This window comes from Halichoerus grypus, chromosome 14 (genome assembly GCF_964656455.1).
Source record: "Halichoerus grypus chromosome 14, mHalGry1.hap1.1, whole genome shotgun sequence".
In the NCBI taxonomy this organism is placed as follows: domain Eukaryota; kingdom Metazoa; phylum Chordata; class Mammalia; order Carnivora; family Phocidae; genus Halichoerus; species Halichoerus grypus.
Window position 1 is genome coordinate 58,268,449 of NC_135725.1, and position 27,512 is coordinate 58,295,960.

General features: G+C 45.9%; 2 protein-coding genes and 1 non-coding gene across 10 annotated transcripts in view; 1 reads left to right on the forward strand and 2 right to left on the reverse strand.

The window, feature by feature from the left end:
• Positions 1-713, reverse strand: part of SPATA31F3 (SPATA31 subfamily F member 3) — a 172,870-nt gene extending 172,157 nt beyond the window's left edge. For 5 of the 6 annotated variants that reach the window (XR_013443736.1, XM_078061411.1, XM_036081339.2 and 2 more), the window contains exon 1: positions 361-713. The gene's annotated coding sequence lies outside the window, so the exon portion shown is untranslated. The remainder of the gene's footprint in view (positions 1-360) is intronic. The other variant, XR_013443735.1, reaches the window with a different exon arrangement.
• On the forward strand, positions 1-24,610 carry PHF24 (PHD finger protein 24). 3 transcript variants are annotated; one of them, XM_036081337.2, is made up of 8 exons: positions 1-250; positions 13,199-13,580; positions 14,234-14,419; positions 18,288-18,366; positions 18,692-18,897; positions 19,244-19,404; positions 19,707-19,802; positions 20,123-24,610. In XM_036081337.2, exons 2-8 carry the CDS (start codon positions 13,203-13,205, stop codon positions 20,217-20,219), a joined length of 1,203 nt encoding a protein of 400 aa, XP_035937230.1. In that variant the 5' UTR covers positions 1-250; positions 13,199-13,202; the 3' UTR covers positions 20,220-24,610. The 3 variants fall into 3 exon arrangements, with proteins under 3 accessions (XP_035937230.1, XP_035937229.1, XP_077917534.1); XM_036081336.2 differs by lacking the exon at positions 1-250 and adding an exon at positions 756-930; XM_078061408.1 differs by lacking the exon at positions 1-250 and having other exon boundaries at positions 13,315-13,580; positions 14,299-14,419.
• A 2,018-nt stretch (positions 24,611-26,628) lies between these two features.
• On the reverse strand, positions 26,629-26,735 carry LOC118528769 (U6 spliceosomal RNA). The gene has a single exon (XR_004913804.1). It is a non-coding gene; the product is annotated as a U6 spliceosomal RNA (small nuclear RNA).
• Positions 26,736-27,512: the final 777 nt, after the last annotated feature.

A 27,512-nucleotide genomic window follows, 5' to 3' on the forward strand; every position in this document is an offset into this window, starting at 1 on the left:
TGATCTTTTTCTTGCCCTCTTCAGAGGATGCAGCTTGGTGTAATGCATGTGCTGGCCTCCTTACATGCTGGCTATTCAGATAGTCTGAGGGATGAGGCTGCAGCAGCAAAGAGTGGGTCCTATCAAGGTACAGCTTTGCTGCTGGAGATGGAGGACCAATAACCGCAGAAAACAGCGCACAGGAACAGCTGGGCCAGCAGAGCACTTTGCAACGGCTCATTTGGACACTCCGCAGTGGGGTACTGCGAAGGTGAGTGCCCTAACGCGCGGGTCGTCCGCCCGGAGGCCTTGACGGGGCACCTGGGTTTGGCGAGAGAGGGAAGGGCTCGGGCCGAGGCCGCTTGGATGAGTCATTCTCACCTCCCCAGGCAGGTGCGCGTGGCAGGACGCTTCGCCTCGGCGGGCGGGAGCCGAGAGCCGCCGCGGAGCCCCCTCTCGGGACGCCTCCTCCGGGCGGGCACTGACCTTGTCGCTGGCGGCCCGACCGCCGAGAAGACCCGGCAGACCCCGCAGAGCCGGGCGCTGGTCCCGGGCGCCCACTGCCTCCCGGACCCACACGTCGTCGGAGCCGGCCGCCGCCCTCCTGCGGTCCCTCAGCGCCTCAGTGCCACGCGAGGTCGCCAGCTGAGCCCAGAGGGCCGCGCCGCGAGGCGCAGGAGGGCGGGGCGGGGCGCGCGCCCACCGGCCCGCGGAGGTCGTCTCGCGCGGGCGCACGCGCCGCAGCCGCGCGGGGCGGGGGGTGGGGAGGGTGGGTGTGCTTGGGGCGCGCGCGCCGCCGCCGCTGCCGCCTCAGCCTGCTGCTCCGCCCGCGCCGCCTGCTCCCGGCGCTCGGCCCCAGCACGCCGGCTACCGAGCGGCCATGGGCGGCGCGGGGTTCGCGGTGTAGAGTCCGCCAGTCCCGGACCCGCGTCCCGCACCCTGACGGTCCCGGTAAGCGGGGGCGGGGGCGGCGGGGACCCGGCAGGCACCCTAAGGGACGGGTCTGCGGGCCTCGGACAACCCTTTGGGGACTCTGAGGTGTTGTGTGGGAGCCGCCCCTAAGGGAGTCCTTGAGTACGGGGATAAACCCCCAAGTGTCCCTGCCTCTGCCCCTTGGGAGAGTCCCGGAGGCGGTGCGGGGAGCCGCCCCCAAGGAGGACCCCTGTGTGAATGGAGACTCCCAGGGCTCTCTCTGCATTTGCTGCCATGGGGAGGCGCAGTGTGGAGGCACTGTCCCCGCAGAGAGACCGTCTGTATAAGTACCGGAGGGCAAGGGTGGTCTCTGGTGTTGTCTCAGTGGAAGACCATTGGAGAACATAGCGGAGCCTCGGGAGCCGGCGCGGTGGAGATGGACCCCACAGAGGACCCCTGTATAAAGGAATACTTTAGACTGTGCCCTAGAACTGACTGGAAGGAACCTCTGACAGGAAGGAGAGGAGCCTGCCACGGGATCTAGGCCAGGAGTCACTCCCCATATGCCCACAGGACTTTGGCCTTGACCTTTCTAGGGCTCAGTGTGCCCTAAATTGCGTCCCTCCAAGGTGGTCGAGAGGCTGGGGCCCTGCGGGACTGCTGCCTTTGTCCATTCCAACCCCCACCCCATGAGAAATTTTATTCTCCGTGGTAGCCCAGGTTGTCTCCAAGCTGGATTTTTGTGGAGGCAGGAACTTCTGTTAGAGCAAAGGGCGTTAAGGGAAGGGAGGACCAGTGAGGCCTCTGAAGCAAAGATAGGAGACTTGGGGCCCTGGGCTTGACTATCCACAAGCAAGCCGTTAAGATCAGGTGGAATAATTGATGCTGGCAGGTCCTGGAAGAGAAAGTCCTCTGAAGGAAGGAAAAAAGGATATGTAGGATTATTGAGCACCCATGTGCCAAGTACCATGCCAGGGATATTTAACATCTCATATAATCCTTACAACAGCATTATGAAATTATCCCTTTTAAACATTAGGCACTTTAGACTCAGAGAAGTTTAGCAGTTTGTCCAAGTTCACAAAGCTTGGAATCATGAAATCTGTTTTTTGAAGTTTATTTGGGAAAAAAATTATCAAGGAGAGGCAGAAGCAAGAATGTATATTTGTTAAGTTGCGTTAAGGTACTAAACATAGGGCTTTGTATACGATTAGTAAATGTGATGATTAAATAAGTGAATGAGGACAGTTTAATTGGGGATGAGACTGCTGCAGGAACTGATATCCACTGAATCCCCAGATTTCAGGGTGTGGCTTCCTTCACTGGCAACCCCACTGTAATGATGCCTCTGGGTGTCTCCAGACTTAATTGGGTCTGGAAGAGGCCTTTGGGTGTGGTCTTTGATAGGACTTGCTCTGGGAAACAAGAGGAACACTTCAGAAGATGGTCTTTTAAGACCACCCTCCCAGCTTGCAGAATCCTTGAGGGAGCAGAGGGAGAGACAGGGTCACTTTTAGGAAGCGTGATTCACAGTGTCTTTGTGGCCATCTGAATACTGCACCATAGACACTGGTCCACAGATAACACGCAGGAGTTTTTCCAAAAAGTGCTTCTGTATGATGAGGAGGAGGGCTGAACAGGTGCAGAACCAAAGAAGGCTTATTGGAAGTCCATTGTCTGGGGAGGGCAAAGGGTTCTTCACCTGATACAGTGATGCACCCTTATCTCACCCCCTTGGCTGTGGTAGTGCTTTCATTCCACCTGAATGCCAAGGTGCAAATTTGGGACCAAGGAGAGATTCTGGTTTCTTGTCCAAAAATGGAGTGGTGAGGGAAGTCAGCAATGTAATTCACCAGAGAACCATTCTGAGTTTTCCTGTTCCCCTTTTATCCTTCCACATAGCCAAACCTAGTGACATCCTTCTATAATAGAAGTAGTTTCCCTGGGCTCCTGGGGTTACTTAGGAAAGATCAAGCTTGTGAGAAAACAAAACAACCTAATTTACCAATTGTTAGCTTTTCTATTTAACTCAATGGCTGCCTGAAGCATGGGTGTGGCACGTCATGCACAGCTCCCTCAGTGGAGTAAATTCTGACAAAGGTTTATATTGGTTAATCACCTCCCCATTACAGAGTTGTTTATAATCCCCTTTCAGTTCAAACCCCTTTCATCAACTTAACACACCAAAATAAATAGGGATATGGAGATATATATATATATATATATATATATATAGTTTTTTATATATTATAGTTTTATCGTTTTTTAAGAAAATCAGAAGGAGTAAGCCTGCAAATATGATCTTTGCTCCAATTCAGAATATGTCCTTGGGGTCTTTTTCTACACGGGTCTTTTCATTGAGGGCTCTTGGTATCACACCCTCTCATGTCCCTGGAAGAATTGCTAGATGGGTTCAGGTGCTCCCCACAGACTGGACCTTGAGTATCATCTCCTTGATGTCCAGGTTTCAGTAAACATAAAGATTACAAAAATCTTAAGAATACTGTCTAACTCTCCCCTAATCACAACACAAGTCAAATCATTCCAGAATGGATGTGAAGGATGTCACATAGTTGCCTTAATCTACTCAAAAAAATGCTCTCTCCAAAGGAAAATAAAAGGGGAAAGAATTTCACTTGCATGTACACAGATATATCTGGGTTTTACTTAAGGATTTTTTTTTTTTTTTTTAAAGATTTTATTTATTTATTTGAGACAGAGAGAATGAGAGAGAGAGAGAGAGCACATGAGAGGGGTGAGGGTCATAGGGAGAAGCAGGCTCCCCGCCGAGCAGGGAGCCCGATGCGGGACTCGATCCAGGGACTCCAGGATCATGACCTGAGCCGAAGGCAGTCGCCTAACCAACTGAGCCACCCAGGCGCCCTACTTAAGGATTTTTTAGCCTTTAATCTTCCACATCTTCTCTGATCACATTCTTAGTTTTCTTCCTCCTACATTTGCAATATTTTTTACAGTGCTTCCTTTTCCTCAAACATGAATAGTAGGGCTTTCTCCAGCCCATTTCCCACACTCCCTTTTTTTCAGTACACCTGTTCCTAAGTGGATCATATTTATGCAAATAGTTTCCTTTCTCTTTAGTTACAGAATCTATTATCTTCTAGTCCCACCTGCTTTTCTCCAGCAGTACTCTTGATTTCTGCTATCTTCATTTCTCAAATTGATTTATTCATTTCTGATGGGAATATCATCATCCACTCCACCCCTCAATCTTAATGACCAAGTTCTGACAGGAATTGCTTACCAGCTTTGGACCAAGAAACCATCAATTTGTAGCTGGAGACATTATTTTTTCCATTATAACATCCCTCTCCAAACTTCCTCCCCTCCTAGCAATCCCCTCAAAGACTCATAGATACTTACTAAGTGCTACCTACTTGCCAGGCATTATGCTAGATAAATACGACAGTTGTTTGCCCTTGAGGAGTTCACATAGAATCAGTCTGGATTTCTCTAATCATTTACTATAGAGAAAAGTAAGGGGAAATTACAGTTTTACAGAGTATCTATAGGAGTCAATGTAGAGTAAGTATGCCTTTTCCCAGTCATCATTGAAATACAGCTGCTGTTCTGTGCCCCCTCTGGCAGCTCCACTGTTAATCCCCCTGCCATTGCCCTGCCAAAATTACTTTTGTCCATTTGCTTTGAATGAACTGGTCACACTCTTAGCTTCTTATGATAATAATGACAGTACCTTATATTTGGATAACATGTTGTAGTTAAAGCCCTTTTACATACATGTTTCTATTTGTGAGGAATGTTTCACCTTACTGGGGTCTTCTCACTAAAACAACAGTGTATGGGCTGCCTGGATCACTTTCTCTCTCTCCTATTTTTTTTTCTTTTTGGAGTCTCTTAATCAAGTTTATGGGTCTCCCAGAGGGAAAGCCCCAGTGATTCACTATAGTCACCACCTACCAGCTCTTAGGCTATGGAGAGGAGTTTCTTGTTGGGTCCAAAGGCCAAGCAGTGTGCTCACTGGTCAGCCCTGGTACTTAATCAGGGCTATCCTATTACCCGGCCTCAGAAAATTCAATTCTCTGGGTTTTTTTTTTTTTTTAACCTCCTGAAATCCAAATACATATTCCCTTCTAAACAAATATTTTAAGCATACTGTCTCAAACCAGTTTTTTGGGCTGATTCATAACATGAAGGCAGTTTTCCTTGTCTATTTCTATCCAGCAACCGGCTGGCTTCATACCATCTGAGCTATGATGGAGTCCCCATATAGCAGTACATGCCTTGGCATGTGCTTTTACCTCTTCCTGGAATGCTTTTTTTTTTTTCCTTAGCCACTCGGGTAACTCCCACTCATATTTCAAAATTTAGCTCAAGCAACACCTTTTTTTAAAAATCCTACACTCGTGCCCCCTACACATGCATATACACTGCATTCTCACAGGCTGAGTGAGATTCCATTTGTTCATTCTACCAACAGTTATTAAGTGCCTGATTTGTGCCTGACACATAGGAGGCTGCACTCAGCAAATATTCATAGAATCAATAAACAAATAAAGATAATTAAGGTGTAATAAGTTTATTAAATGGGGTTGAATCTCTGCTTCAGGGGCCCACAGCAGAGAACAAGGAGCGCCTCTCCATCTTGCTGAAAAGCTCTGCTTGCTAAGTGCAGTCACACCACCCAATCACTGATAGTGTGCTATTTCTTAACTGTTGCTCTGCTTCGGTGGGAAGCCAGCACTGTAGCTTTTCATGAAGACTCATCCCAAGCCCCCAGAGGCTAAAGATCATGCCATAATTTTATTCTCATGTATATTAGAGCTTTGTTGGCTTTCAGTAAATATTAAAAACAGGATCTCCGTCATGTCTTATTCTCTTGAGCAGAGTTCAGGAAGACAGTTTTATTCAGTGTTTAGCCCTTCTGCAGCTTGGAAACCCCAAAAGAGCCCTGTGTAGTTGGGGGTGGCTGTCTCCCTGGGCTAACTGAAGCCAATGCTGCTGTGCTGGATAAATAGGGTGAATGGAGGAAGACACAGAGGTACTAGGTAGGCCCTTTCAGGGTCTGCAGACATGAAAACTAAAAGCTGTAAGCTACTGTTAGGCCACAGAATGGCTGACTATGAACAGGGCTCCCAGAACAATGTCGTGAGACACTGCATTCCTAAAGCAAAACTCTTTTTGATGGCTTTTGTTTAAATCTTGAGATTGATGTTGATGTCCACAGTGAGCTTAGAGTCTGTGCTATGCATTTTGCATTTCTTAGACCCTGGTTCTGCTGGTTTTCCATACCCTTGTGGCTAGTTACCTTCTATGTTAAGTACATACCTTTCCCCGAGGCTCTCTTTTTGGCACATGCTTCCTGGAACCAGTTGTCAGCTACCTTGAAATTTTTCACCCTCACATGCAGATGCTGCTCATGCTGAATTTCTCCAGCCCAAACCCAGGAGGGAGGAGATACATTTTCAAGCTTCCTACACCTGCCGTTAGAGCAGTATCCTTCCTGTGAGCCAGGCCACAGTGCCACAGGACGCAGCATAAATGCAGGGGACCATTGACCGCGGTAATATTCTCTCTTACTGTGCTTGTACAAACTAGCTAAATTCCAAAATTTTGCAGCTCTCCCCTGTGGTCAAAGAAATCACCTGTAACTACTATATGGTTACCTGTTCTCATCCCTGCTAGCCCTGAACTACCATTCAGGCTCTACCTCTGGGGAAGTGGAGTGGATGTGATGAGATGAGCTGGTGACTCTGTAGTTTTTAGACCTGAGCTCTGAAGATTTAGTTTGATTAGTCTCTCTGGCCAACTTTGAGGAAAAGAAAGGGTACTGACACCATGATCTCAAACTTTTTATGTTGTCCAGTCATCTCTGCAACATTCATTCAACAAAGATTTATAGAACCCATGCTCTGTGGAAGACAGTGGGAACCATCTAAATTTTTCTCCTTCTTAATATCTCTGAAAACCTGAGATTCCTTTTTCCACCTGCTCAACACACTCTGTTTTTTTTCCCTTGTCCCTCCACTCATAGGTTTTCTTTGCCTTGTTCCCACCTAGGAAAGCCTTCATAACCTCCAAGCAATCACTTTTAGATGTTTGGGGGTTTTGGGTTTTTTTTTTTAAGATTTTATTTATTCATTTGACAGAAAGAGAGGCAGCAAGAGAGGGAACACAAGCAGGGAGAATGGGAGAGGGAGAAGCAGGCTTCCCGCTGAGCAGGGAGCCCGATGCGGGGCTCAATCCCAGGACCCCAGGATCATGACCCGAGCCAAAGGCAGACACTTAACGACTGAGCCACCCAGGCGCCCCTTAGATGTTTTTGAGCCTTTTTCAAACAGCTGCCAGTCCTATATGAAGAATCAGATGAAAGAAATAAAACGCAGGATGCCTGGGTGGTTCAGTCGATTAAGCATGTGCCTTCAGCTCAGGTCATGATCCCGGAGTCCTGGAATCGAGTCCCACATGGGGCTCCCTGCTCAAGCAGGAGCCTGCTTCTCCCTCTGCCTGCCGCTCCCCCTGCTTGTGCGCTCACGCTCTCGCTCTCTCTCTCTCTCTCTCTCTGACAAATAAATGGGTAAAATCTTTAAAAATAAATAAATAAAAGGCATCCAGATTGGTAAAGAAGAAGTAAAACTTTCACTATTTGCAGATGACATGTTACTATATATAGAAAACCCTAAAATTCCACCAAAAATCTATTAGAACTGATAAATGAATTCAGTAAATTTCAGAATGCAAAATTAATACATTTCTTTAAAAGAATCAGATAAAAGCAAGTATAGTAAATGTACTTTACATTTAGCATGCCAAATGAGGAGACTCCTGCCTATTATCAGGGCTGCTCCCCAGGCTTCTCACAGTTACAAATCTTTTTTTTTTTAAGTACTCTGTACACCCAAAATGGGGCTTGAACTCACAACCCTGAGATCAAAAGCCATATGCTCCAACAGAGCCAGCCAGGTGCCCCTAGGTACAAATTTTTATAGAGCTTTGGAAGAGGTTCCCTAGCTGTCTTCTCCTTCCTTATTTTTCCACCAGCTCCTACTATGGAGCAACCCTTCCTCCTCTTACTCCCACCACTCTGCCCTTATAAATATTCTGTGTTCTAAGCATGTGCTCTGCAAAGAATGGGTGTGTCTTGCACACACACATTCCAAGCTGCCCACATATGTCTTACTGCCTGACAAATACATTTAGACAGACTTTTCTTACCCAGAGAAAGATTTTGTTTTTGTCATCTGTTTTCATTTTCTCCAGATCATATAGCTACACAGCCCTATTCTACCTCCTTGTCCCTCTGTAATTCACCACCACCTGCTCCTGCCCTCCTGAGGTTTTTTCCAAGCCTTCCTTAGATACCACAAATTCTCTGGCAGTCACATCATTCTTGAGACAATGTCTTTTTATCTTTCTTTCATCCTTTTTAGGGAGGCAGAAAACCCAGTTCCACCCACCAGCCAAAGAAGTCATCATTAACTATCATTTGTGGGATCTTTACAACTTGATTTCCTTTTAACTCTTCTTCCTAGGACTTCTTCCAGCACAGGAAAAGCCAGGTTTTTCTCACCAGGCATTTGTTTTTACCTGTCACTAATCACTACCACTTGTTTCTCTGAAATTAGAGCCCATTTTGTTAATTTCTCAAACACCCAGGTGCACATCATGGATATTTCAGCACACTTGCTTTTAATCAAGGTGTCTTGTATACAGGTTTGATCCTCTCCATTAAGCACTAAGGGTTTCAACCTCATTCTTTGAAGCCCACTGCTGTTGTGTCCTCACAGTTTACTCTCAAAATCAAAGCTATGTCAATTCACAATGACTTGGGGTCTTGTTTGGATTTTGATGGTTTCTTTTCGATGGTTCTGCTCTACATTTTCTGCCCTTGTTAGCATAAAATGGCCTAGAAACCTGAACCATCTCAGGTAAAAGCAGTAGCAGTACTCCAGGATCCTGTGGTCAGGAATGGAAAGTGGTTTTTAATTTGTTTTTATGTTTGTTTGTTTTGCTGGTGGATGTCATCTTCAGTCTTCATTAAAATTCCTTTAAAGATCAATTCCCCAAACCACTGCAGTAACATCATTAACAATTCAGATAGCTTAATAGTGATTCTTGTTATCCTTACAGAGACTAATGGGTTGTAGCTGGACTACAATGTATTGGGAGATGCCTGTGGTTAATTTACTGATACAGTATTAATGACTCAGTTCACCTACAGAGTAACCTCCCTCTTTGGCCTTTGTTGAGAACTTTTATTATATTATCTGAAAAAGACAGTAAGAACCAAATGTATACCATTGATTTTCCTTCAATGAATCATTCTTGAAAAAGTGAATTTCGTATGGTTATTCTAGGTCTCCAAATAAGCATTTCACAACTTTTTTTTCAACCCATACTTTCTTGCTGATAAACTTGAATGTCTTATAACTACTCCCTAAAATTTATAATACAACTTCTGGGAGGGGGCTTCCCCCAACTATTTAGAGAGCTAGTACTTTTGTATCTCCCCAGCAACCAAGAGGACACTGTCAAGCTCTGCTGTTTTGTAGTCTATGTTACCAGAAAAAAAAAAGTGATAACTTTTAATATTTGCTTTACAGATATAAATATATATTATAATTGATATGCTTTTTCAATCCACTATTTGTCCTCTCCTCCTGGAATTCAGATATGTATTCCCCCACCTGCTCCAGGATCCAGCCAATGAGAATCATTCATTGCTCTGATCTTTGTGTTCCTAGTGGATTAAATCAGTTTTTTTCTCTATTTTTGGTATGAATATTTCACAGGTTATTTAATAATTCTCCTATTGACATTATTTCCACCTTCTTATCATTGTAAACAAATGAATAAATATTCTTTTACATTTGTGCACAGGTCAAAGAGGATCAGTCTCTCATATAGAGTAGGGTCTTCTTCAGTCAGAGGTATATTAGTAGCTGTCCATCTCTGCTAGAATCATAGCCCCCCTTTTTTTTTCATTTTAATTCCAGTATAGTTAACATACAGTGTTATATTAGTTCAGGTGTACAATATAGTGATTCAACAATTCCATACATCACACAGTGCTCATCACAACAAGTTCACTCCTTAATCCCCATCACCTATGTCACCCATGCCCCCACCCACCTCTCCTCTGGTAACCATCAGTTTTAGAACCACAGACTCTTAGGACAAGCTTGAGAATTCTGTTCTTGCACCACAGCAGTCAAGGGGAAAGCTTACCTTATACTCCACAATGCTGTCCTTACCTTTAGCAGTAACCATTCTTAAATCAAAACACAAAAAATGTAGTTCTCTAATAAAAAATGTAAAAGTATCCTAAGGCTATATTTTTCAAATTCAGGTCCAGACCCATTGGGAAGTCATGAAATCATTTGAGAGTGTCACTATCAGGATTGTTTTAATTAAATAGAGAGAGTAGAAAATATCAGGGAGCATAACATTTAGTAAAAGAGGACTGGTTCACAAAACTTTGGGTTCAGTTCTAGATCTATGGACACATGTTTATAACTATGTATATACAAGGTCACATCATAAACAATATTTCTTACTATGAGTCACAGTCAAAAATTTTGAAAAACATACCATGAAAGTTTTCTGAGGAAAACCCTGTAGCCTTGGAAATAATCGATCATGAAGGAGGTCTGTTGTGAAGGGCTGTGTGTCAGTTTTACATTCTCCCTCTCGGTGTGGTATGCCTGTTCCTTTTGCTCTAAGTGGGGGACTTGCTTTCCCACCTAACCATAGAGCACAGCTGGTGCTCTTGAGGCATGTGGGCAGTGTCTGGAGACTATAGACTCAGCCTCTTCAAGAATCCTCTGGATCGTTTGGGTAGCCTGGGTGGTTCATTCAGTTAAGTGTCTACCTTTGGCTCAGGTCTTGATCCCGGGATCCTGGGATGGAGCCATGCACTGGGCTTCCTGCTCAGCGGGGAGTCTGCTTCTTCCTCTCCCTTTGCCTCTCCCCACCCTCCCGCTAGTGCTCGCTCTTTCTCTCTCTCAAATAAATAAATAAAATATTTTTAAAAAGAAAAAAGGAAAGAATCGTCTGGATCCATAGTCTCAGCAAAATCTCTAACATACACACACTCTCCTCTCTACCCCTAGGCCCAACCCCAACAGGCTAGGTCACATGAACTTTGTTTTCCTTTTTTAAAAATTTAAATTCAATTTAGTTAACATACAATGTATTAGTTTCAGGGGTAGAATTTAGTGATCCATCAGTTGCATATAACACCCAGTGCTCATTATATCAAGTGCCCTCCTTAATGCTCATCACCCAATTACCCCATTCCCCCCACCTCCCCTCAAGAAACCGTCAGTTTGTTTCCTATATTTAAGAGTCTCTTATGGTTTGCCTCCCTCTCTGTTTTCATCTTATTTTTCCTTCCCTTCCCCTGTGTTCATCTGTTTTGTTTCTTAAATTCCACATGTGAGGGGTGCCTGGGCGGCTCAGTCATTAAGCGTCTGCCTTCGGCTCGGGTCAGGATCCCGGGGTCCTGGGATCGAGCCCCGCATCAGGCTCCCTGCTCAGCGGGAAGCCTGCTTCTCCCTCTCCCACTCCCCCTGCTTGTGTTCCTTCTCTCTGTTTGTCTCTCTGTGTCAAATAAAGAAATAAAATCTTTAAATAAAAAAAAAATTCCAGGGGCGCCTGGGTGGCTCAGTCGTTAAGCGTCTGCCTTCGGCTCAGGTCATGATCCCAGGGTCCTGGGATCGAGCCCCACATCGGGCTGCCTGCTCGGTGGGAGGCCTGCTTCTCCTTCTCCCACTCCCCCTGCTTGTGTTCCTGCTCTCGCTGTGTCTCTCTCTGTCAAATAAATAAATAAAATCTTTAAAAAAAAAAAAAAAAATTCCACATATGAGTGAAATCATATGGTATTTGTCTTTCTCTGACTAACTTATTTCGCTTAGCATAGTACCCTCTAGTTCTATCCACGTCATTGCAAATGGCAAGATTTCATTCTTTTTGATGGCTGAGTAATATGCCATTGTATATATATTCTACATCTTATTTATCTTCTTTATCCATTCATCTGTTGATGGACATCTGGGCTCTTTCCATATTTTGGCTATTGTGGCCATAGCTACTATAAACATTAGGATGCAGTAGTCGGCTGCTTAACTGACTGAGCCACCCAGGAGCCCCCCAAAAAGGATTTTTTAATCACAATTTATTAATTGTCCACTGAGGGGCGCCTTGGTGGCTCAGTCGGTTAAGTCAGACTCTTGATTTCAGCTCCTGTCTTTTATTTCCTATGATGAGTAGTTAGTACCTTATACATAGTACTGTTCAATAAGCCTTGATTATAATGGATTGAGAGCAAGGCTAAAATGGACTCTCCATTTCACTTTACTTAGAACACGCATTCCCCAGCTGAATTCCACTAAGACCCTTCAGGTTAGGAAATAGCAAACCAGCTTTGCAATATGCGATGTCATGCCCTCACTCTCCAGTGTTGTACCCTGGTATTGCAGAGGAAGAGCAGGGATAATGTTACTTCTTAACCTGTAAAGGTTTTATTGAACAGCTCAGAAAATCAAAAGAGAAAATGTGGGAATAACATTAGTGAAGGCTTAAAAGTCTGAGAAGCACTTTAGAACTTAAAAATGGCAGGTTGTCTGTGAAAGACAAACAGACCCACAAAGAAGCATAGCCAATTAGAGGGGGCAAAGGAGTGTTTGTGACCTTGACCATGTGGCTAGGTTGGTAGTTTCTTATCTAATTCAGAAATCCCCTAAAAATAGGAGTGCATTCACTCTGACTGAAAAAGTGAGAATTTGATGCAGATTATCCCTGGATGCACTGTGCACAGCACTTACTGGAGGAGATTTTCTTCAATCAGAAGTCTGAAATATATTGCTGTAGTCTTGCTTTAAGCTTTGGGTCATCTCATGTGGCAGAGGAGAGACTTAGGCTCTGAAGTCTCCAACTATCTCCAGAGGCCTGGGACCCCTGGACCTAATTAGCTTTGGGATAGCAAGAAATAAAAGAGATACCATTTCACATTTGTAGAATACTTTCCAGTCTACTAAGCACTTAATAAGCACATTTTCTAATGTTATCCTCATGACAGCCCTGTGAAGTGCACTGAGCAGATAGCCCTCATTTTACAAATAGGAAAACCAAAATCACAAGGCCAGTCAGAAATAGAACCAGGGTCTTCTGACTCTTTAACAAGAGCTTCTCCATCCCACCATGCCACTGAGTTCCAGAAGAGGGAAAAACTATCTAATAATACTTGCCACTTAGATGAATGGTTGAAATTGATTGGCTTGACATGGTCAGCCATTGGCTGAATCTGGGCCCCTCTGCTTTTTGTTCACAGAGCCATGGGGGTGTTGATGTCCAAGCGGCAGACAGTGGAGCAGGTGCAAAAGGTGAGCCTGGCTGTGTCTGCCTTCAAGGATGGGCTACGGGACAGGCCTTCCATCCGACGCACTGGTGAGCTTCCAGGGTCCCGCCGTGGCACTGTAGAGGGCTCTGTCCAGGAGGTACAGGAGGAGAAAGGAGCAGAGGCAAGTACCCCAGTGCTCCAAGAAGAGAGCAGTGTCAGTCGTGCAGCTTGGGAGAGGCTCCGAGATGGGCGTGGAGTGGAGCCGGAGGAGTTTGACAGGACTAATCGTTTCACACCCCCTGCCTTCATCCGCCCCACCCGGAAGCTGGATGATGACAAGCCTCCTGATATCTGCTTGGAGCCCAGAGAACTTGTGAGTACCCAGTTAGGGCACAGTCCTCAAGTCTTAGACCTTCTGAGGATCAGGGAGGCCTGGGTACAGTTAAAGTGAGACTCAAAAAGAAAAAACTCCAGAAAGGTGCAGTTGAGTCCAGAACAATCTTTGAATTTCTTCTACAAGAATAAAAATGTTACATCCTGGATTGGTCTTAGTGAAAGACTAGAGAGACAGTGGGTGATAAGGAATGACACCATGGCAGGTCTTTTGCCATCCATCTCACTAAGGGATAGTAGTAGTCCCTGTAGGAGGCATTTGGAAATTTGTGGGCATTCAAGAAGGTCATCATCACTGGAGTTGCTACTGGTTTTTGGTGCCAAGAAAACCAGGGGTGCTAAGCGCCCTGCAATGTCTGGGACAGTCTTTCAGAACAGATTATTTTTTTCCAAAAATGTTAGTAGCATCCCTGTTCAGAAAAATGGTCACAGAGACCTGAGCAGATGGAAGAGCTTGCTGGTTCTTGTCTTCCAGAGAGAAAGCTCTATCACCTTAACACAGGCTTCAGTTGGAATTGTTCCTCTGGGCTGCTCCAGGGATATTCAGCCCCATGTGGGTAACTCTGTGTTTCGTGGCCATAGGATCTTGCTGCCTACACTGGGAATGAATACACTATTTATTCTTTTTGCCAGGTTGTCAACGATGAGATGTGTGATGTCTGTGAAGTCTGGACAGCTGAGAGCCTCTTCCCATGCAGGATCTGCACCAGGGTTTTCCATGATGGCTGCCTGCGCCGCATGGGCTACATCCAAGGAGATAGTGCAGCAGAGGTGACCGAGACAGCCCACACAGAAACTGGCTGGAGCTGCCACTACTGTGTAAGCCTGGACTGCAGGAACTATGGGCTGCAGCACCACAGGGAACTTGGCACTATTCTGGAGACCCAGTCTAAGAACACTGGTTTCTAGGCAGTGACCTAAAAGAGTTTTCCAATAGTAGATACTGGGATCCTCAAACTTGGTCAGGCTTTCTCTACCTCAGTACTATGACATTTTGGACACAGTAATTTTTTTTGTGGGGGATGTGTGCAATGTAGTATGTTCAGCAACATCCCTGGCCTCTAACCCATTAGATGTCAGTAGCACCCACCCTCAGTTGTGACAACCAGAAATGTCTCCAGATATTACCCAGTGTGTCCTAGGGGAACAAAACTCATCCCAACTGAGAAACACTGAGCTAGAGGAATCAATGGTTAGGATGAGGCCTAATTACTCAATAGTAATTCTGCTTGGAATAGTGCTTTCTCTAATAGTCTTTAGTTGTCATTCATTGTACTCATCTGAAAAACCATCCTAACCAGCTTGCTTCCAATAGGGAAACGTTCTAACATAGTAACACTTTTTAGTCCTAAGATCATCACTTGGCCTACCACCTAACTCTTAGGATGAAGAACTTCATCTCTAATGTGATCATTATGTAAATTAAATATCAAAGGTCTGTTGATTCAGAACTTTGCAAATTATATATAAATGCCTTCCAACTTTCTTTTGAGATTTTATTTATTTATTTGACAGAGAGCACAAGCAGGGGGAGCAGCAGAGGGAGAGGAAGAAGCAGACTCCCCAGAGAGCTGGATGCGGGGCTCTGTCCCAGGACCCTGGGATCATGACTGAGCCAAAGGCAGACACTTAACCCACTGAGCCACCCAGGCACCCTGCCTTCCAACTTTTAAAAAGACAAAAGCCAGATTCGTATCCATTTCTCAGCACATCTGAATAGAATTTAAGTCTTGCTTTATTCGGGGCGCCTGGGTGGCTCAGTCGTTAAGCGTCTGCCTTCAGCTCAGGTCATGATCCCAGGGTCCTGGGATGGAGCCCCACATCAGGCTTCCTGCTCTGCGGGAAGCCTCCTTCTCCCTCTCCCACTCCCTCTGCTTGTGTTCCCTCTCTCGCTGTGTCTCTCTCTGTCAAATAAATAAAAATCTAAAAAAAAAAAAAAAAGTCTTGCTTTATTGGTCTGTTATCCTGCAGATATCTTCTAAGAAACATCTCAGCAGACTCCCCCCTCTTCTTCCTACTGCCTAGAAGAAAGCAAAGATGTGCAACTTTCTAACAAATATCACTTTATCTATGGCTTGTCTATAAAATCAAGTATAGAACAGTTATTCCCAGCCACTTACACACCTTTTCCCCAGCTGAAGTATGTCACAGTAGACCCTGCTCTACACACCATCTTCTCTAGTCACCACCCCTCCAAACACCAGCCTTTTCACTCACAGCAACTCTGCCCTGCAGTGTGCTGCTGCTGTGGGACCCAGTTGAAGGTGTCTCCTTCCTAACCCTTCCTGGCTTTCTGTCACAGTCCTACCATCATTACTACCACTTGCCGGACTTTTTACAAAGGTTTCTTCCAAGCTCCTCCCCTTTCTTCACTTCCCAGCCAGGCTTCTTGAAAAGACTCCATCATCTCCTAGTGGCTCCTCAACCACCTGTAATTCAGCTTCTGCATCTGTCATTCTGCTGGATTGGTTCTTTCTAAAGTCACCAATGACCTGACTGTTAAGTCTAGTGACCTTTTCTCAAGCATTTTCTTACTTGACCCCTATGAGGTATTTAGCACTCCCTTATTGCCTCCTCTTTTTGGGGGGGGATTTAAGTAGTTATGAGAATTATTATGTAAAATAAGGAAACCAGAGAAAATAGAAAATCAGTAAAGTCCCATCATAGTTGTATCACCACTGTTAACATTACCTTCTACGTTGTGCAACTCTCTTTTCTTGGCTTCCATTAGTTCCTACTGATTCTCCTCCTACCTTCTTCTCTGACCATTCTGAGTGCCCTTAGTTAATTTCTTCTCACAGTCCTAAATGCTGATCTTCCTTGGGGTTCTGTTGTTAACACTCTTCTTTTCTCATTGCACACACTCTCTCCCTGGGTTATTTCATGTACTTCAGTGACTATAGCTACCATCTAAACACAAATGATTCCCAAACCTGTGTGTCCAGACCTAAATTTCTTGTCTCTTGGATTTCCATCCATCTTGATGCCTCACGGGTGCTTCACATCACCATGCCCCAAAATGAAACTCTTTTTCCAGAAACCTGTTCTCTCTAAATTTCTTACCTCTGAACAGTAATACCACCCTTCCAGTTACCAATACCAACTCATTCCTCTCCTTCATCCCTCACATCCAGTAAGTCAACAGGTCCTACTGATCTACCTATTAATACCTCTCAAATCTCCTCTCTTTTCCATTCTCATGTCTTAGGTTAGCCATTCATCTTTTCTTACCCGCACTATAGCAACAGCTAACTAACTGTTCTCCATGTCTCTAGACTTTGCCCCTCTGATTCATTCTCCACACAGCAAAGATCTGACCACGGCACTACATATGCCCTTAAAAACCATTCAGTCAGCCACCTGGGTGGCTCAATCGGTTAAGCGTCCGACTCTTGATCTCAGCTCAGGTCATGATCTCAGGGGTCATGAGTTCAAGCCCCACATTGGGCTCCACGCTGGGTGTGGACCCTACTTAAACATTTGGTGACTCCCCTTTGCCCTCAGAATAAAAGCCCATTTGAAGGGCTCACTAATGGGCATTTGAGGCACTTCACAGTCAGGCTTCTGCCTACCTCTCCCTTATCTTTTGTCATTCCTCTCTACTCTCCCTCCCTACACATACACACACACCCTACACTCCAGCCCCGCTGAACATTTCATAGTGTTACACCCCACTGTGCCCAGCATATACCAAGTGCTCAATAAGTGTTATTGAAAGAATTGAGTTCTTTATGAAATCTACAAATGAATACTCATGAAATGTCTGCTCCTCTTCTTTGCTGGTATTTTAAGAGAGGAAAATAACCTACTAGAAAGAATCTTTGACAGCTTAAAGACTATAAGACTGTAAGTTAGTATTAATAAAATAACATATCACTGCTGTTTTGGAATTAAAATTTCTATGGCACCACAAAAAACTCATTTGGTTTTAGGAACTTCGTCATGATGGCATCTCTTTCAAAACCATTCTGGATTATTTAAAATAATACAGCCTACTAGGAGCAGAGTTAGAATTAAACTTATTTTTTAACTGAAATACTCTTTGAGCACAGTCTAACATAGAAGCCAAATACATAAAATGAATAAAGATGAAGCTGCTGTGGTTGATGGAGCTGGGGATTCACAACCATGCCCACTTATTAGTCCCCTTTTCCCTTGCAGCAGCTTCCCAAGGCACTTCCAAGGATTCCTTAAGGTATCTCAGAATAATTTTTTTTAAAGATTTTATTTATTTATTTGACAGAGAGAGAGAGAGCGAGAGCAGGAACACAAGCAGGGGAAGTGGGAGAGGGAGAAGCAGGCTTCCCACCGAGCAGGGAGCCTGATGCGGGGCTCGATCCCAGGACCCTGGGATCATGACCCGAGCTGCAGGCAGCCGCTTAACGACTGAGCCACCCAGGCACCCCTCAGAGAATAATTTTAAAACTACTGTTCAGTAAAAGGGTCTCAGGTCTAGAATCAGGATACCTGGCTTCTGGAGAAGATTCTGCTCCAGAGTTGGGCAACTCTGAGCAAATCCTTTCCTCTTTCTGGGGCTTCAGTCTCTGATTATGATTAGAGGCTGGGATTAGATGATCCCAGAATGGCCTTCAAGTTGAAATACAATTTCCATCCTTCTTGATCTTGGCCTTTCTTTCTTACTGGTCTATATCGCCACTGACTCAGATCTTTCTTTTTTTTTTTTCAGGATAATCTCAACTTGCTGCTAACTGAGGAGGAAATGTACAGCCTCACAGAGACCTTTCAGCAGTGTAAAGTCATTCCTGGTAAGGCTGGACAGTGCTGCCAGATGGAGAGCGGCTGGCACATTTTTCCTCTGTACTTTCTAGGATAAACCATAAAAGGAGTATGCTGGAATTTGGAGAGTAGGGGTAAATAGGTCCCTGTTCCCAAGCTGTTGGCCAGCAGGGGCACCCACACACCCGCCCATCTTCCCCACCCACCACATCCTGAGTTATCCTGGCTATGGGAGACAAAGACTCCATGAAAGCTATGGATGTAGGGGTTCTGGAGGGTACTCTAGAAGTAAATGGAGGTGCCCCAGAGGCTGAGGAAAGGGTGGGCTTGGCTAGTATGGGGTGCCTCCCACAGATTGCTCCCTGACACTGGAGGACTACCTGCGCTACCGCCACCAAGCAGCAAAGCGGGGGGACAGTGACAGGGCTCTAAGCGAGGAGCAAGAGGAGCAGGCAGCCCGCCAGTTTGCAGCCCTGGACCCTGAACATCGAGGACACATAGAGTGGCCTGACTTCTTGTCCCATGAGTCCCTCCTACTTCTGCAGCAATTGCGTCCCCAGGTGAGGGCCAGCTGGGGTGAATGTCTATGGGATACTGGGTGGCAGAGACCTAGGAAGCATGCTGGGCAGGTTGGAGGAGCACTAGGTACTGTCTTAGCAAGGACCATAGAAGGAAAGGGCTCACATTCCACCCAGTGACAGGTGATCCAGTGCCTAAGCTGGGGAAACTGCTCAAGGAAGATTGATTTACACTGGACCAAAATGCAAATGTCAATGCTACCAGAAAGGCTCTGGGCAGCTTCAAAGGGAGGCTGCAGAGATGGTAATGGAGGTAGGATTCTCTATAGCTTGACATTTTACAAAATATTTTCACCTCCAAGATCTTAACTTGTCTCTTCTTCCTCAGAACTCTCTGTTAAGGCTTCTGACAGTGAAAGAGCGGGAGCGAGCCCGGGCCACCTTCCTAGCCCGGGGCAGCGGGAGCACTATCAGTGAGGCAGAGTGCCGTGGAGCCCAGCACTCTTGGTTCTGCAAACACCTTGCAGAGGCTCCTTCCTGCAGTGTCAGGTCTGTTCCCTACCAATCCCTGCCCCCACTCACATGTCCTCCTCCTTTTTCCATGCCAAATGGCCCTTGGTATGAAAGGGCTCTCGGTTTCTTCTGTCAACAGACAGGAGAGGATCTTCCTGTGCATTAGACAAAGGACACTGCCTCTTATTGTTCAAGGCATAGGGCATCCTCTACTCCAAACTGTCGCCCATGTCAGAAAAGTGTGGACATGCATATCCGAGCCATGGGTTCCCCAGAGTTTGGGAGGGACCAGACCTTTCATTTTCCCACTCCTAACCACATATCCTTGTGTCCAACAGCATCAGCCACGTGGGTCCCATAGCAGACAGCAGCCCAGCCAGCAGCAGCAGCAAGAGTCAAGACAAGGCTCTGCTGCCCACAGAGCAGGAGCCCAGGTGAGTAGGATCCCCTCACTGGGCTGTCTGCACTCCTGACTCTTCAACACACACAAGTGGGCATTGCCCACTGCTACCCCAAACAGCAAGTGCATATCCCAGAAACCAGGCTCCAAAAATGTCCATTTGACCCAAGATCCATAGGGTCAGCCGGCTGGACTGTCAGCATGGAAGCACAGCCAGCCATACCTATGTCAGCCAAAAGCCAGGGCTTCCCTGAGCTTTGCCCGGCTTAAGCCATACTGCCACTGGGATCAGGTCTCATGAGCAACCAGGCTCTACAGCCAACCTCACAAACCTGTTCTTTGCTCCCACTCCAGATTTGTGGACTGGCCTACCTTTCTGCGGGAGAATGTTGTCTACATCTTGGCTGCTCGCCCCAACAGTGCAGCAATTCATCTGAAACCCCCAGGATAGCATGGAGCAGAGAAGCTCAGTTCAGAGACAATGGTCTCCCTCCTCTCCTTTTTCTCTTTCCCTCTTTCCCCCACCATCCTCTGGTACTGAGACTTGTGGGGATGGAGTACTGCCAGCATCTCAATTTGCCACTAAGCTTTATGGAACTGAAATCACTGCGCCCCTCACAACAGAGGCAGTATATGCATTGCTGCAGGGAAAAGCCCTGGGAGCTGTGGCAGTAGCCACTCTTGGACCCACCCCCCAGCCCTCACATCCTAGACTAGACCTACCACTGCACACATATGTGTGCACACACACACACATACACACATGCCTAGCTGTCCATGCCTACAGAGACCTGGTTCTTCTTGGTTGAAAAAGGACCAAAGTTCCTTTGTGAAGCTCCTGGTGTAGATGAGAGGGGTCTCTATTCACCCCTTCTATTGGCCAGTTCTGATTTCCAATAGACAAGTCTCTGGCCAAGTGATTCTTAATAATAGGGCATCAGACTCACACGCTGTCCTAGAGATGCTGATAGGCTCCCTCTTCCTCAGTTGAAAATCCCTTCTGTGGTGAGCCACTGTTCTGGTAGGTATGTGCTCTGTCCCTCAGTTATGTTGGGGTGGGAAAGTTACTGAAAAACACCACTGCACTTCAGCCACTGTTTATTTCAATTCTAACTTCTAGTGACAGAGAAGGCAACTAGTCTATGGAGTGAGTCTTAATTAGAAGAAGGGAAGGCAGCTCCTCCCAGGAACCCAGGATTCTAGGAACCTCTCATCCAGATCTTTCAAGTCCAAAAGTCTTTAGCAGAACAGTCAAAAACCAAGATGAGCCATCCTGGCCCCTGTTTTACAGATGGGAACACATGGGCCAGAGCCCAAAGGGCCTGAATGGAATAAGTATGATGGCAGGAATCACAGCCCTCTGTATTAGATGCTTTACCCAAGTCAACTACCACAGAGACCTGAAGCCTGATCTCCAATGAGGACAAGGTTTGGATGGAAAATGAGAGGAGAAGGCTCATGATTTTCCATCTTTCCACCTCAGCCCAAATGTAGACCTAGAAGAGCTTGCCATTGTATGGAGAACAAGAACCAGCCTCCCACAGCCCAAGAAAGAGCAGCAAGGACTCCTTTCAACCACCCTGACAAGCTGGAGCCAAGAAGAGGATTTGCATCTCAGCTCTCTTTCTCTCTCTCTCTCTCTCTCTTTTTTTTTTTTTTTTTGCATCTCACCTCTTCAGCAGAGAAAGCCCCAGCAAAGCCTCACAGAAGGTTCATCCTTCTCCCCCTCACTAAGATATGGCCTGAGTTGCTGCTTCTCCCTGCTGCCCACTACATGTCTTTCCCCACCAAGCCTGGCCTCTAAGTCCCAGCTGTCCTCCCTAAGTTCTCATTAAGTTCTCAAGTCACTGCATGTTGTGGGTCAGCCCTGGCCCTGGAATCCAGGTTCTGTTTCCAATCTGAATACTAGAGAGTGGGGTTGGTTCAGTCATGTTAAAGCTAATATAGCTCCATTGCTCAAGGCACTTGTACTGAATTGGGTGCTAACAGAAGAAGTAGCATACAGCTCAGTGTTGAGATGCTCAGAGGAAAGTGGGGAGCTGCAACCAGGGTTGTGGTAACAACACCTTCTGTAGAAACTGCCTGACCTAGAACAGGTTGTGAAGCTTCGGGGGTTGGATTATTCAGGTCTAAAATGAAGCAGACAGAAGATGAATCTGGCTGGGTTCATGTGTATGGCCCTGAACATTTCAAAACAAAAACAGCTTTTTGTAAATACTGCTTAGCCATATTCCCAAGACTGATCAGTAAGAGGGGCTGTTATTCAGTTTAGCCAGAATGAAAACAAAAGTGAAAGCACATGACTCTTGGGTCCAAGGACTGCCTCTGAAGCAGCCAGACCTGGGGTTTTACACTGAAAAAGATTAAAGCACATTCAGCACAGGGGCTCTTGCTTCTTCTCCTGGTAAATCACCTTGTATGCCAATGGCCTTGGGCTGCTGGATCTCACAGATAGGGCATTTTGAGTAGAGACAAGCTCTGGGCTTTGTCTGAACAGCTTTTTTCTCCTGCCTCATCATCAGTAATAGGGACTGGAAATCTATCTTGTTCCCTGATCCTTCATAGATAAGGTGATGCCTACCTCTCTGGAGCTGCAGCTTCTAGCTTTCTGTGGATGAGTGGTAAAAGACCATGGGCCAGATGCATCTCAGGGCCTGGCAAAGCAGTATTTCTTTCATGGTAGGATCAGGCCCATTTGGGACTATTCCTCTTCCTATTCCAAGACAGCAAGTGTCCTTGGTAGGGGCATGCTACAGAGGGCCCAGGGGACCCAGCAGAGAGTTCCCAGTCCACAAGAATCCTAAGACGCAGAAAAGCCTGGAGGAGCAACTAGCCTCTTCTCCATTAGGCATCTAGTTTTTTACCAATGAAAAGATTCCCTTGCTCCCCCAGACCAGAGTTGTAGAAGCCCCACCCCAACACCCCTGTCTGGGATCTCCCTCTGCAGTGTTCTAATCCATGGAGCCCCTCTGCAGTACATATGAAGATGTTCAAACTTTTATAAACCAAGTGAAGCCCATTCCCTTTCCTTTTCATCAAGCCTCTCCATCACTGTGACTATCTGAAATTCTGCCAAGTACAAAAATCAGTGTCTGACTCTAAGGGTTTGAGAAAATGTTCTAGTCATTTCTTCTTGGCTACCCAGAATTGAAATCAATCTTATTACAAACACCACCCACTCCACCCACCATCAACAGAGATTAGGGTTGCTCCTCTGAAGACTCCTTGCCCTAAGCCTATTTTTCACCCAACACCCCTCTTCCCTATGCTCAGATTTAAAGACAGGGGCATCTGGATGTCATCCAGACACAGCGGAGCTGCAGGGACAGAAAGTAAGCTGAGGCAGTTGGCTGTGGCTACATAACCTCTCCAGGTCTGCTCTGTGGCTTCCTCTCCTGTGACCAGCCTTCCTCAACAGAGGTAGGCTCTGCTTTTGAGCAGTGGCCCCTTTGGATCCCAGAGATGGAGCAGTTCCCTTGCTCCCAGGTACTGACCCACTCTCAAGTGCTTTTCTTCCTTTGAGAACAGCCAAAGCCATGAGGACATTACCTCTTCCCACCTTCAGCCCAAGTGACTGGGGCTAAAGGGCAGACATGCCTTTTTAGCCCTGGTGCTCCCTATGGGATGTCACCCTGGCCTTATTTGAGTGGCCAGATCTGGGAGTTACCCTATTCCTATCACTAACATTGGAGGTACAGAATCAAACTGCCTGGGAAGAGGGCAACTCTGGGGTATGAGCCCAGGATTGTGCCTAGGCCCCTTAGTCTGAAGCACAACCTCAACCATTGCAGGTCTCATGGCTTCAGTAAGAGTGGTGCAAAGAAGCCCTAAGAAGGAAGCTCAGCAGAAGCTGTATGGCAGGGCCTCAGGCTAGCCATGATCACCCCAGAGCCAAGAATAACCTCCAGGCAGGACTGGTAGCAGGCTCTAGTGATCCTATAAGCATGACCCCTTCAAACTAGCAGAGTAAAGGCAGGTATATACTTGGCACTAAAAGACAGAACAACTGGATGTCAGAACAATATCCTGGCAGCACCAGTACCATAACCCCTTTTCACTCCTCAATTTATAGTGGAATAAAATTGCTACTTTCCCAGTGCCACTTAGTTTGCATTTGCCCAGATCTCTCTCCAGGCCCCTGGCTGCAGCTCCGACAACAGAGAACTGGATGAAGAATGGAAAATATTAATGCATCATACCTGTTCCCTATAGCTCAGTCCTGGAATGTGGTAGGACTGGGCATTTCCCCTGCTGTTGCTTTCCTGCTGCCACTGCTTTTGGCAACCTTAAAAGGAAAGAAAATAAACAGGTAACAGAATTTCCACTAGACCCAACTAGCATTAAGGAAAACCTTCCCTCTGTGCCACATGACCTGATGACCCAGATTGTGGACAGTGTGTCACATCTGGTCTGGGCTAGTGACTAAGAAGTCCAATCACATTCCAATTTCTATAGCATGGGTTGGCATGACCATAGATGAGAATGTCACGGTATAAGCAGCAAGGCCTTTCCATATCCATGTGAAATAAGAGCCTTCAAACTTATGCTCCTTTAAGAGATGGCTGGTGATCTGTCTCCCAGTCAAACATAGGCTTGTGAGGGGAGTTCTGAGAACACTCAAGTAAGTGGAAGATCCAGTGCCCTCTGGTCCCTCATGCCCTTCCTATGTTCTTTTCTGCGGAAGGTAACTTGACAGTAAGCTGAGGGGAACATCCCCAAGCTCTGTCTTCCCACCAGTACAGCTGCATGCTCCTCTCCATGGCTCAGCCTTCACTCTTGAAGGAGCTGATGCTCCCAGAGGCTGGGCACAGTGGAAATCATAATAAAGAGATTGCAATGCTATTTTGGCTTCCTTCTTCCTGTTATTTGGGGCACCTGCTGAGTTTCTGTGTGGTTTCCTATAATTAGCCAATTCCTGAATCTAAGATGCTGCTTGGCCTCCAGGAAGAATGCAATACACTGGTTCTTTCTAGAGCTTTCCTGGTGCTGACCTTCCCAAGAATCAAGTGATGGGTGGGAGGAGGCAGGGGTTCCACCATGGACACAGAGGGGGAAATGAAAGCACTGAAGAGAGAAGCCAGAATTTTCTAAGAAACTGAGGAAGAGGTAAGGCCTCCAAGCTATCTGCAATGTATTCCACCACCACCACAAACAAAGGGCCAGTTTTAGACACATTTCTCCTCCCAATCCCTGCTGGGTGACAAAGTAGGAAAGCTAGCTGGCTATGTTTTCTCCTGGTCTTCTGGGTCTTTCTTGGTAGAGAATTTTCTCCCCGTTTTTGCAATGTTTTAATGTGATATGATAGAGTTGGGTAAACTAAGGTCAAGAGAAGCTTTTCAGAGGACTGTGAAATCCGCCTTTCATCACCTTTTCCTGATAAGAACAGAGCCAGTACCTATAGGTAGGAAAGTATCTCTAGTGTGGATCATTGGTGTATAGACTTACCTCTAAACCATAGGGGCCCCAAATACAAATCATTGCTAATATTTTTGAGCAGTTACTATGCACTGGGCAGTTCTAAGTGCTTTACATAAAATCGTCTTCAAAAAACAACCCTGAGGTTTGTTTATAGATGAGAAAAGTGAGGAATAGGGGTGCCTGGGTGGCTGAGTCATTAAGTGTCTGCCTTCGGCTCGGGTCGTGATCCCAGGGTCCTGGGATCGAGCCCCACATCGGGCTCCCTGCTTGGCGGGAGGCCTGCTTCTCCCTCTCCCACTCCCCCTGCTTGTGTTCCCTCTCTCACTGTGTTTCCCTCCGTCAAATAAATAAATAAAATCTTAAAAAAAAAAAAAAAGAAAAAAGTGAGGAATAGAGGCTGAGAGTTTCTCAAGGTTACGCAGTCACATAGGAAGCAGGGGAACCAGGTAGTCTGGCTTCAGTGCCCATGTTCTTAATTACTTTATTGTGCTGCCTGTCAGGGTACACCTCAAGGAAACAGCTGCTCTGTAGTCTAGCATATCCCCTTTCCATCCTGGGAACAGAAACATAAGCAGCCAGTCCTGTAGCCATGTCACAGGATTTCTTACAACCTGCACAACTCACCTCATTCACTCACATGGCTCCCATACCTCTCCTCCCCAGAATTTTCAAATGGAGGTCCATCAGGCTCAGGACAGCTTGAGATCTTAAGGGTCCCTTCTGTCTCCAATTTCAATGAAGACCAGCATTAGAAGAGAAAAAGAGACATAAAAGCTGGGCCTCTGTGGACTCTAGTGAAAAGCAAGGTTTCCCCACCCTCAGTCTGGCAATCCTGATGAACTTTCGATCCTCTGAGGATTGTTCCTCCTCCTGCCACTTGTTCCCAGGGCTGGCTAGAGCCTCGGTTCCACACAAACTTCCACTCACCCTGCCCTGCTCTGGCTCAAGTGTACTCCTCTTATCTCTAGAGGAAGTCATTGCTCAAAGGGGAAAGAGTAGCTGCTAAATTTGCTAAACCTGGAACAGAGTTCTCTCTCCCACCCCACCCAAAGGGTTGCTTGGAGTTTGACCTTGCTGAACTTGTTTCCTCATCTGTAAAAGTCTGGGAAAACAATTCCTGTCCTATCTCCTGGGCTGATAGTCAAGTGAGGACAGAATTCGTTTGGTAAGAGGAAAGAATTTCATACACTATAAGGCATTAAGTGAGCAGCAAGGATTTCTGGCCCTATCTACAAGCTGTGCATGTATCATCTTCCACCCACCCACAGTCACAGGCATAGCCGGGGGTACCACTAATGGCCTCTGTCCACAGTGCTGAAGTCACAGCTGAGACAGCGGGGTATCTTCAGTCCCTCTTTTTTTTTTTTTCTTTTTTGGTAATATACTAATTTATTCATATATACATTCACTTTACATTATTACATTTGACATTCATCAAAACCAAAAATACAGTATGCTTCATGAATTTGCATGTCATCCTTGTGCAGGGGCCATGCTAATTTTCTCTGTATGGTTCCAATTTTAGCATATGTGCTGCTGAAGCAAGCACTTCAGTCCCTCCTGTCCCACCTTTAAGTAAATATAAATGCAGAGATTTCCAAGCCCAAGGATTGTTCTAAAATGCAGAAGGTATTGCAAAAAAATGTTTTTTTCATTTATTTCAAGTATCTTTGTTTTTAAAATAAATATAATACTCCTTTCAAAATCGTAACATTTGGGCAATTGTACATTTGTAACATTGTACAAATGGGCAAGATGTGATCCAGCAGCTCAGGAAGAGGGGGTTATGGTCTTCACTTGATATGGAGGAACAGTATGAGGTAGCTACTAAAAAACTGATGTAAGGTGAGGCTATGTAGGAAGAAGTTCAGAGTCAGATGAGAGAGGCAGGCTGGCTCATTTGTACACTGCACCAGCACTCCTAGAAAAAGCTAATCAGAGCCAGGCACCATGAATTGAAACCCAGCCAGTGTAGCATGGTCTTAGGCGCTGGAATGGAACAAAGCAGAGGAGGAACCCATGAAGGCCTGAGAGGTGTCTCATCCTGGAGAGGAGCAGACTTGAGGGATGTAGATGGCTGATGTCTGACAGATGGGACTGATGAGGTCAATGTGACCTCAAAGACAGAGCTAAGACCAAAGGTGGAAGAGAGGCAGATTTTTGCTCAATAGGACCAAAAGGTAACTGGATACCAGGGAAGGTAGTGAAGCTGTATAAGTATAGGACAGAAATGTTGAGTTGGGGGTAGGATGCCTTACCAGGTATACAGTCCTCTTGAGATTTGTGATGCCTGTAAATGGCTAAGCACCTTCTAGTGTATGCCCAG

Bases quoted from the DNA above. Each gene is read 5' to 3' on its own strand.
- PHF24 (XM_036081337.2), top strand. From the start codon at position 13,203: ATGGGGGTGTTGATGTCCAAGCGGCAGACAGTGGAGCAGGTGCAAAAG. The intron at 19,405-19,706 runs GTCTGTTCCCTA...TGTGTCCAACAG, and splicing joins GCTCCTTCCTGCAGTGTCAG to CATCAGCCACGTGGGTCCCA. The intron at 19,803-20,122 runs GTGAGTAGGATC...CTCCCACTCCAG, and splicing joins CCCACAGAGCAGGAGCCCAG to ATTTGTGGACTGGCCTACCT.